At 40.6% G+C, this 9,992-nt stretch overlaps 1 protein-coding gene across 1 annotated transcript; it reads left to right on the top strand.

Annotated features, from left to right (window-relative positions):
• The first annotated feature begins 4,646 nt into the window (after nucleotides 1-4,646).
• Nucleotides 4,647-9,394, top strand: KBTBD7 (kelch repeat and BTB domain containing 7). The gene has a single exon (XM_012764985.3). It carries the CDS (start codon nucleotides 5,918-5,920, stop codon nucleotides 7,973-7,975), a length of 2,058 nt encoding a protein of 685 aa, XP_012620439.1. The 5' UTR covers nucleotides 4,647-5,917; the 3' UTR covers nucleotides 7,976-9,394.
• The last annotated feature ends 598 nt before the right edge of the window (nucleotides 9,395-9,992 follow it).

The raw sequence follows: 9,992 nt of genomic DNA, 5'->3' as shown, positions 1-9,992 counted from the left end.
ACATTCAAACCATATTGGGAGTCATTTTTTAAAAAAATTTTATTATGTTTCAGTGAGGAATAGGTCAGTCTCCATGAGTGGAGAAAGATCACAGGAGTCATTTTGAATGTAGAAATAAAGGAGCGAACAGTTTTAAGAGTGTACTTAAAAATCAGAGTGAAAACAGTACCAATAGGCCCAGCATGTAAAGTTGGCAGTGCCGATGGCTTGCCTGACACTGAGCTGATTTCGGTGGGGTAGAGAGTAGGGGCTGTTGTCGTGTGAAGTAGGAGAAGGAGGTAGGAGAGAATCACTTATAAATGGCACTGAAGCCTAAACTGCGAAAAGGGGAGCAGGTGGCATGCTTTCACAGGCCTCCTTATGAAGGCAAATGTGTAAAGGCTGCCGTAAAGAACAAACAAGTGAAATACTTTATACGGTAGAGTGGTTGGAGTGAGAACTGGAATGAATGTAGAGTATTCAGATACTTGGACACCAATCTGCAGAAACAGAGAGAACTTAAAGAAGCAAATCAGGAGCAAAATTCAGAAAGGAAGAAGAGAGGGGCTGCCCCAGGAAACAGGACATCCGGTCTGCAAGAGAAAAATGTTGAAGTCACCCGGAAATGGCGACAGTACCACTGAGACACACACCTCAGCCTTCCTCAGAAGAGCCAAGTAGATCCCACTGTTGAAAACATTCATGAACAGAGTTGAAGATAAAGATTCCTGAAGAACTAACCCATGTGTTGTTTTTTTTTTAAGACAGAGTCTCGCTTTGTTGCCCAGGCTAGACTGAGTGCCATGGCGTCAGCCTAGCTCACAGCAACTTCAAACTTCTGGGCTCAAGCAATCCTCCTGCCTCAGCCTCCCGAGTAGCTGGGACTACAGGCATGCGCCACCATGCCCGGCTAATTTTTTCTATATATATTAGTTGACCAATTAATTTCTTTCTATTTATAGTAGAGACTGGGTCTCGCTCTTGCTCAGGCTGGTTTCAAACTCCTGACCTCAAGCAATCTGCCCATCTCGGCCTCCCAGAGCGGCGGCCTAAACCATGTTTTGTTGATTACTGACATGTAATTACCAGTTAAAACAGCTCTTTATCTTCCTGCCAAGAATGTGGATTGTATTGTAGAGGATTATGCAAATTACAAGGAAACTTGAGGAAATACAGATGATAAGGAGTATGTTATTAATAAAGTTGTAGCAGGAATAAAAGAATACTTGAATATAATGTTGGGCACTCAGCTACTGTACAAATTTGAAAGACCAGAGTATGCTGAATCCTTGAAGATTACTCAGAGGCACCAAATCCCAGGTGTATGGAGCACCACATCTACTGAGATAATTGTATGAACTGGAGCCATGTTGCCCTGTACACCTCTAGATGAGAAGAGCCTTGTTTTATGACTGAACTATCTTCACAATGATTTTCTGGCAAAGAATTCTGCAATTTTGTTCAGTGCCAGCAATTATGAAATGGCTCCTCCTGAGAGGATATTTAATTTAGAGTACATAAAATGCATACATTTGAAGAGTACAGTTCACTGAGTTTGACAATGGCATTCACCCATGCAACCGCCAGCCCCATCAGGAAGAAAACATTTACATCACCCCTGAAAGTTTCTTCATGTTCCTTTCCAGTCAGTCTAGCAATGTGACCCCTCCCCCCGTACCCAAGAGTGATAGCCTCTGTTATGATTTTTATTCTCTAAAACTTATTTTGACTATTCTAAAATTTCACATAAATTGGCGTAGTATGTACTCCTGTGTATCTATCTGTCTTCTTTGGCTCGACATAAAATTTTTGAGAATCATCTACACTATTACATGTATCAGAGTTTTCTTTTTTTCTGGGTAGTATTTATGCTGTATGAATATGCTATAATTTTTTTCATTCTCCTGTTGATTTGCACTTGGCTTGTTTCCAATTTTGGAGTAGTACAGATAAAACTATTATGAAAATTCTTTTTTTTAAAGAAAAAAAAACAGAGTCTCACTCTTTGCCCGGGGTAGAATGCCGTGGTCTAGCTCACAGAAACCTCAAACTCCTGAGCCCAAGCAATCCTTCTGCCTCAGCCTCCCAAGTGGCTGGGACTACAGTCATGCACCACCATGCCCGGCTCATTTTTTTTCTATATATTCTTAGTTGGCCAATTAATTTATTTCTATTTATAGTAGGGACAGGGTCTTGCTCTTGCAGGCTGGTTACTCCTGACCTTGAGTGATCCTCCTGCCCTGGCCTCCCAAGTGCTAGGATTACAGGCGTGAGCCACCAAGACCAGCCGAAAATTCTTATACCAGTTTTTTTTTGTGGATATATGTTTTCATTCCCCTTGGGCAGTTGCCTAGAGGTGAATTACTGGTCATTAACTACTGAAAGAGTTTTCTAATGTGAATATACCAATTTATATTTCTATTATTAATGTATGAGAGTCCAGTGGCTGCATATCTTCACCAACAAATAATATTATTGATCTTTTTAAGTTTAGCCATTCTAGTGGGTGTTCAGTGTTTTCTCATTGTGACCTGATGGTGAATGACACTGAACATCTTTTCATATGTTTATTGGCCATCAGGTATACACAGTACCAATATTGTTTCTCAGTCTATGGCTTACCTTTTTATTTTGTTTTCACTGTCTTTTTTTTTTTTTTTTTTGAGACATAGTCTCGCTTTGTTGCCCAGGCTAGAGTGAGTGCCGTGGCATCAGCCTAGCTCACAGCAACCTCAAACTCCTGGGCTCAAGCAATCCTTCTATCTCAGCCTCCTGAGTAGCTGGGACTACAGCATGCGCCACCATGCCCAACTAATTTTTTCTATATATATTAGTTGGCCAATTAATTTCTTTCTATTTATAGTAGACCCGGGGTCTTGCTCTTGCTCAGGCTGGTTTCGAACTCTTGACCTCGAGCAATCCGCCGACCTTGGCCTCCCAGAGTGCTAGGATTACAGGCGTGAGCCAACGTGCCCGGGCTTCACTGTCTTTTGAAGTTCAGAAGCTTATAATTTTGTTGAGATTCACTTTGTCTTTTATAATGATTCACGTTTTTTGTGTCCTAAGAAATCTTTGCCAACCTCAATGTTATGGAGATAGTCATCTATGTTTTGTTTTAGAAGCTAAAGTTTTTACATTTCCATTTATTACTAAGATCCATTTCAAATTAATTTTTGTTTATGGTATAAGGTAGGAATGAAGGTTAATTTTTTTCTTACATTCTGATCCAGTTGTTCCAACACCATTTGTTATTAAATAAGAGGACTATTTATTTCTCCACTGAATGGCATTGGTATCAGTGCTGTGTTTCTAAAATTAAAAATTTAGTTCATCAGTTGCCCTAGCTACATTTCAAGTACTTAAGAGCTACATATGGCTTCTGGCTATTCTATCAGCACAGATATAAAATATTTCCAACATTGCAGGAAGTTCTATGGGAGAGCACTGCTCTAGACCTTAGGAAACAGTGTCCAATAAATATTTTGGATTCTGTGAAAGGTAATCTAAGCAAACAACATAGTAAGGGAAGATATAAGGAAGTGAAAAATCAGGCACTGAACTTATATGACGTATCTAGAGAAATCAAACTCATAGAGACAGAAAGTAGACTGGTGATTGCCAGCTATTGGGGGAATGGAGAGTTATTAACAGGCACAGATTTTCAGTTTTGCAAGATGAAAAGTTCTAGAGATGGATGGTGGTGATGGTTGCAAAACAATATACTTAATGCTAAAGGACTGTACATTTAAAACTCTTTTAATGGTAAATTCAATTATGTGTATTTTACCTATATTAAAAAGTTTATAAAAAAGTAATGTTGACAATTTTCATCATTAGGTTACAGTAATTTATGGCAAATTAGCAGCAGGAATATTCACTGGTTTTTAAATAAAAGTTGTCTCTGAAAAATCAATCTCTAGGCTGGGCGTGGTGGCTCACGCCTGTAATCCTAGCACTCTGGGAGGCCCAAGCAGGAGGATCACTCAAAGTCAGGAGTTCAAGACCAGTCTGAGCAAGAGGGAGACCCGTCTGTACTATAAATACAAAGAAATTAATTGGCCAACTAAAAATATATAGAAAAAATGAGCCAAGCATGGTGGCACATGCCTGTACTCCCAGCTACTTGGGAGGCTGAGGCAGGAGGATCACTTGAGCCCAGGAGTTTGAGGTTGCTGGTAGCTAAAGCCAATGCCACAGCACTCTAGCCTGGAAAACAGAAGTGATACTCTGTCTCCAAAAAAAAAAACAAAAAAACCAGAAACAATCAATCTCTAATCCTTGATTTTGATGATTTAACAATGTTGATTAATACATTACATAAAAGACTTTGGTAAAGTATGGATTGTACTTTATTAATTCAAAGAATGTCAGGGCATGTATGGGTGCCAAACTTTAAGAATCATGTGCTTTTTGTACAGAACAAAATCTGTTCATTGAAATCTTTTGATTTAAAATTTTCCCCAAAACTCCTTAATAAAGGGAATTGAAGAATCTTCAATTTGTACAATGGCAGTAAAAGAATCTGTATTAGACGAATTGAAAACACTCATATTAAAACACTAATTGAAGTGCTATGAGTGTTTTCAAGTTTATTTAAAATAGTCTTGCTCCCCAGAGATGAAATGTTTTTTTTGGGTGAGAGAGCACGAAACCGTCTATTTTTTTTTTTTTTTTACAAAATACCCTCAGATTCTAGAAACCGTCTATTTTTATATGCATGATTTGCATATTTGAAGCCATCTATTAATGCTGTTCTCTAGGACCTCAACTTAGTCGTCTAAGACATCCCAATGTTCCTACGCATCTTGTTTAACATTGAAGATATCGTTAATACCCTTCAGAACTTTTCAAAAGAAAAAATTAAAAACTGGAAGTTCTCTGTAAAAATTTGCAGTTTTTTAAAGGCTTTTGGTTTCAAATTAGTCACTGACTTGTCATACAGTCCACAAAAAAGGCTAACAACCAGCCTGAGCGAGACCCTGTCTCTACCAAAAATAGAAAGAAATTAATTGACCAACTAAAAATATATATACAAAAAAAAAATTAGCCGGGCATGGGGGCGCATGCCTGTAATCCCAGCTACTCTGGAGGCTGAGGCAGAAGAATCACTGACCCCCGGAGATTGAGATTGCTGTGAGCCAGGCTGACGCCACGGCACTCACTCTAGCCTGGGCAACAAAGCGAGACTCTGTCTCAAAAAAAAAAAAAAAAAAAAAAGGCTAACAATTATGGACTATGTTCTAGACACGGTGTATATCACTTTAATTATTAGTCTAATAAAATATGTATCAAAGTGTCCTAAGTAAATTTTATATCATTCAATACACTACCCTATGGATTATTAATAATCTCCACTTTACTAAAATAGAAAACTTTTCAGAGAAAAGTCACAAATGTAATGAATAACAACACGGGGCTTCTACTCTGAGTCTGTAAGCCAATGCTCTTAACCATCAAATCCAAGAGAATCAACGCTAATTCTGTTGGAGAAAGTTGTCAACGACAACAAAGATCGCGATACTACACAAACTACTACTCCCAACATGCAAAGCGGCTTCTGTCTCTGCCCGGGAGTCCCGGGAGCCCCCAGCCTGCCTCGAGGTGCGAAAGGCAACTTGGGAGTGGTAGTTCTCTCAGACGCCTACCGGTTTCGCCAGCACGGCAGCGGCGGCTCTCTCGGCTCCTGCCAGCGGGTCCAGTGAGGGCGAGCTGAGGCGGAGAAAGGGCGCGGAACTGGAAGTGGGTGAGTCAGGCGCTGTCTCTACGCGATAAAGGGAGGCGGTGCCGCGGCGCAGGGCTGAATTAAGTAAGTGCGGCCCGGGCCGCGGTCTGTTCCGCGACGCCGCTGTCTTAGCGTCAGCGAGGGAAGGGTGAGGAGGAGCCAGAGCCGGGTCCCTGCCGCCGTTCTCGCCCTCAGCGCCCCGCCGCCATCTCCACCATGCAGTCCCGGGAAGACGCTCCGCGCTCCCGCCGCCTCGCCAGTCCCCGCGGTGGGAGGCGGCCCAAGAGGATTTCTAAGCCCTCGGTTTCGGCCTTTTTCACGGGCCCAGAAGAATTAAAGGACACGGCCCATTCTGCAGCCTTGCTGGCACAGCTCAAGTCCTTCTACGACGCGCGGCTGCTGTGTGATGTGACCATCGAGGTGGTGACGCCTGGCAGCGGGCCCGGCACAGGTCGCCTGTTCTCCTGCAACCGCAACGTGCTGGCCGCCGCGTGTCCCTACTTCAAGAGCATGTTCACGGGCGGCATGTACGAGAGCCAGCAGGCGAGTGTGACCATGCACGATGTGGACGCCGAGTCCTTCGAGGTGTTGGTCGACTACTGCTACACGGGCCGTGTGTCCCTGAGTGAGGCCAATGTGCAGCGCCTGTATGCAGCCTCCGACATGCTACAGCTGGAGTATGTGCGCGAAGCCTGTGCCTCCTTCTTAGCGCGCCGTCTTGACCTGGCCAACTGCACCGCCATCCTCAAATTTGCTGACGCCTTTGACCATCACAAGCTACGCTCTCAGGCCCAGTCCTTTATTGCTCACAACTTCAAGCAGCTCAGTCGAATGGGTTCCATTCGAGAGGAAACTCTGGCAGATCTGACTCTGGCCCAGCTGCTGGCTGTCCTACGCCTGGATAGTTTGGACATAGAAAGTGAGCGGACTGTATGCCATGTGGCTGTGCAGTGGCTGGAGGCAGCTCCGAAAGAGCGGGGTCCCAGTGCTGCAGAAGTGTTCAAGTGTGTCCGCTGGGCACACTTCACTGAAAATGATCAGGACTACCTGCAAGGGCTGCTGACCAAGCCCATTGTGAAGAAGTACTGCCTGGACACCATTGAAGGGGCCCTTCAGATGCGCTACGGTGACATGTTGTACAAGTCTCTGGTGCCAAAACCAAACAGCAGTAGCAGCAGCAGTAGCAGCAGCAGCTCTGTTGTATCTGCAGTAGAAAATCCGCCTCAGAGACTGGGTATGTGTGCCAAGGAAATGGTGATCTTTTTTGGACATCCCAGAGATCCCTTTCTCTGCTATGACCCATACTCAGGGGACATTTACACAATGCCATCACCTTTGACCAGCTTGGCTCACACTAAAACTATCACCTCCTCAGCTGTCTGTGTCTCTCCAGAACATGACATATATCTAGCAGCCCAGCCCAGAAAAGACCTCTGGGTGTATAAACCAGCCCAGAATAGTTGGCAGCAGCTTGCAGACCGCTTACTGTGTCGTGAGGGCATGGATGTGGCATACCTCAATGGCTACATTTACATTTTGGGTGGACGAGACCCTATTACTGGAGTTAAATTGAAGGAAGTGGAATGCTATAGTGTTCAGAGGAACCAGTGGGCCCTGGTGGCGCCTGTCCCCCATTCTTTCTATTCCTTTGAACTAATAGTGGTTCAGAACTATCTTTATGCTGTCAACAGTAAGCGCATGCTCTGCTATGATCCTAGCCACAATATGTGGTTGAACTGTGCTTCTCTTAAACGCAGTGACTTTCAGGAAGCATGTGTCTTTAATGATGAAATCTATTGTATCTGTGACATCCCAGTCATGAAGGTCTACAACCCAGCTAGGGGAGAATGGAGGCGGATTAGTAATATTCCCTTGGACTCAGAGACCCACAACTACCAGATTGTCAATCATGACCAAAAGTTACTGCTCATCACTTCTACAACCCCACAATGGAAAAAGAACCGGGTGACCGTGTATGAATATGATACTAGGGAAGACCAATGGATTAATATAGGTACCATGTTAGGCCTTTTGCAGTTTGACTCTGGCTTTATTTGCCTCTGTGCTCGTGTTTATCCTTCCTGCCTTGAACCGGGTCAAAGTTTTATCACTGAGGAAGACGATGCACGGAGTGAGTCTAGTACTGAATGGGACTTAGATGGATTCAGTGAGCTGGACTCTGAGTCAGGAAGTTCAAGTTCTTTTTCTGATGATGAAGTCTGGGTGCAAGTAGCACCTCAGCGAAATGCACAGGATCAGCAGGGTTCTTTGTAAATAGTATTTTGAAACACTAAGATGTTTCTACTGCTATAGAATGTATCTTAAAAATATATCCTTTTTTCCTGGGAAAAAAAAAGTTGATTAAGACCACAGATTTGGTTTAGAAAGGGTAATATTTTGAAATAATACAAAATTTTAACAGCCCACGAAATCAACCTGTTTAGTAATTTAGTGTGCTAAAAGTCCAGAATTAAAATATGCAAAAAGGAACTATATAATTGATTAGGATGCTTGGTGTTTTTTTCTTTGTTGAAATATTCATTGCACCAGTGGATTGTTTTGATTAGTTAGTATGTTTATATTTTGATTATTCTAATTTAGTCTTCTGTTAATTTTTAAATTCTGTTTAGTGCCACAAGGAGTTTAACTTTATAATTTGTGTAAGGGAAAACTAGACTAGGAATTGTTGGTAGAGTTTTGAAGGTATATATTTTCCTTCAGAATAATGAAAGTAGATTTCAGAAATTTTAAACTATTCAGTTTTTAGTATTCTAAGTTAAATATAGTTTATTAAATTTGGTTTGGTTTTCTTCTGCAAAGAAAAATGGATATGTATATTAAGTTTACTGAATAGTGATTTCATTCTGATAATGTGTAGAATGGCCTTACAAGTTTACAGAAAATAAAAAAATCAGGATTCCACTGTTTTAAAAGAAATCTCAGCTTTTATTTTGGAATATAAAATGTGTATTTGTTAAATGCGACTAATTTTTTATCTAAAGAAACATCCTTTCTAGTAGTGCCACCAATTATTTAAACACCCTTCTAAACCAAAAAAGGTAACTTGCTTTCTAAGTTCATAATTTTGATCTATGCCTGATATATGCTTCATGAGTCAGGAACAGTTTTTTTCCCACTGGACAAAGGTTTATTTGCTTCTCTAAAATATTTTGGCTGTATAGTTTTGGTGTTCGTCCTAGAAGATTCTTCAGCAGGAAGTGATTTATTTACTGTTTTGTGAGGTAATATTGGTTTTGAAAATATGTAGAGGCTATAAACATTATTTTATTGAGATTAGTAGTTATTGTGTCTTATCAACTATAAAATCAAGTGCCAGCAAAGAACTTTAAAACTTTAAGCTATATATAGAACTGTTTTGTGTAGCATTGAAATATTGTCAGTTTTGTAAGTAAATGTTCTTAGTATCAGCTTGAAGGTATTTTTGTATTAAAAGTTGACAATTAAAAGGACATAAATGAATGATGGCATTTGGGGCCAGTAGTGAAAGTATGTTTCCTCCAAAATATTTCCTTAAGCGCTGGTATACATGGTTATTTTATTATGGTATTTGTATATGTTCTATGTTTCTCTGTGAACCATGCTCCAGTCCGTGTTTGTTTTTGTCATCACATGTACGGGAAAGTCCATAAATAGATAATAAATCGCACATAACTGACATTGTTAAATACAAAATATGGGTGCTTACATTTGAAGGTTTATTAATACATATGTTGTCACAGTACATACATATGATAAATGGTATATATATACATATACTGATGTTTATGGTGTATTACATTTTTCTATACCCATATAGAATTATCTTCCTGAATCTTTGTTAAGTAACATGCTAATTCCTCTTCTTTGTTTATTCTTTAATGACAGAATGCTAATATTTCTTACACCCTGGCTGAGGATAGAGGAGTTTGATCCCAGATGGGGAACTGAATTTTTGAATGAGAAAAGAATAGAGAAACAAAAAACCCACAAATAATGTTTTCTTAGCCATTTTGATTGGCCATTTGAAAAGTCTAGAAGACATTCCTGTTTAAGATCTTTACTAGTGAAATAAGTTACCTGCCCTACCAGTATGTTTCTTCAAAAGGGTAAACATGCTTTAGTGGCCTAAGGCTAACTTTTATTCCATTTGAATTCAGGGATATTATAAGCACTGTTCTTCAACATAGAAAGCTATTTCTCAATATTCTTATTTTTGGGCCAACTTCTTCACCATTAACTTCTTAGTTAATAGCTTTTTGTTTTATAAGGTTGAAACATGACAATACTTATC

Source organism: Microcebus murinus, chromosome 13, assembly GCF_040939455.1.
Source record: "Microcebus murinus isolate Inina chromosome 13, M.murinus_Inina_mat1.0, whole genome shotgun sequence".
NCBI classification, from domain to species: Eukaryota; Metazoa; Chordata; class Mammalia; order Primates; family Cheirogaleidae; genus Microcebus; species Microcebus murinus.
Note: the sequence above shows the minus strand (reverse complement) of the source record. Positions and strands in the feature narration are given on the sequence as shown.

Coding starts and splice junctions, on each gene's coding strand:
- KBTBD7 (XM_012764985.3), top strand. CDS start 5,918: ATGCAGTCCCGGGAAGACGCTCCGCGCTCCCGCCGCCTCGCCAGTCCC.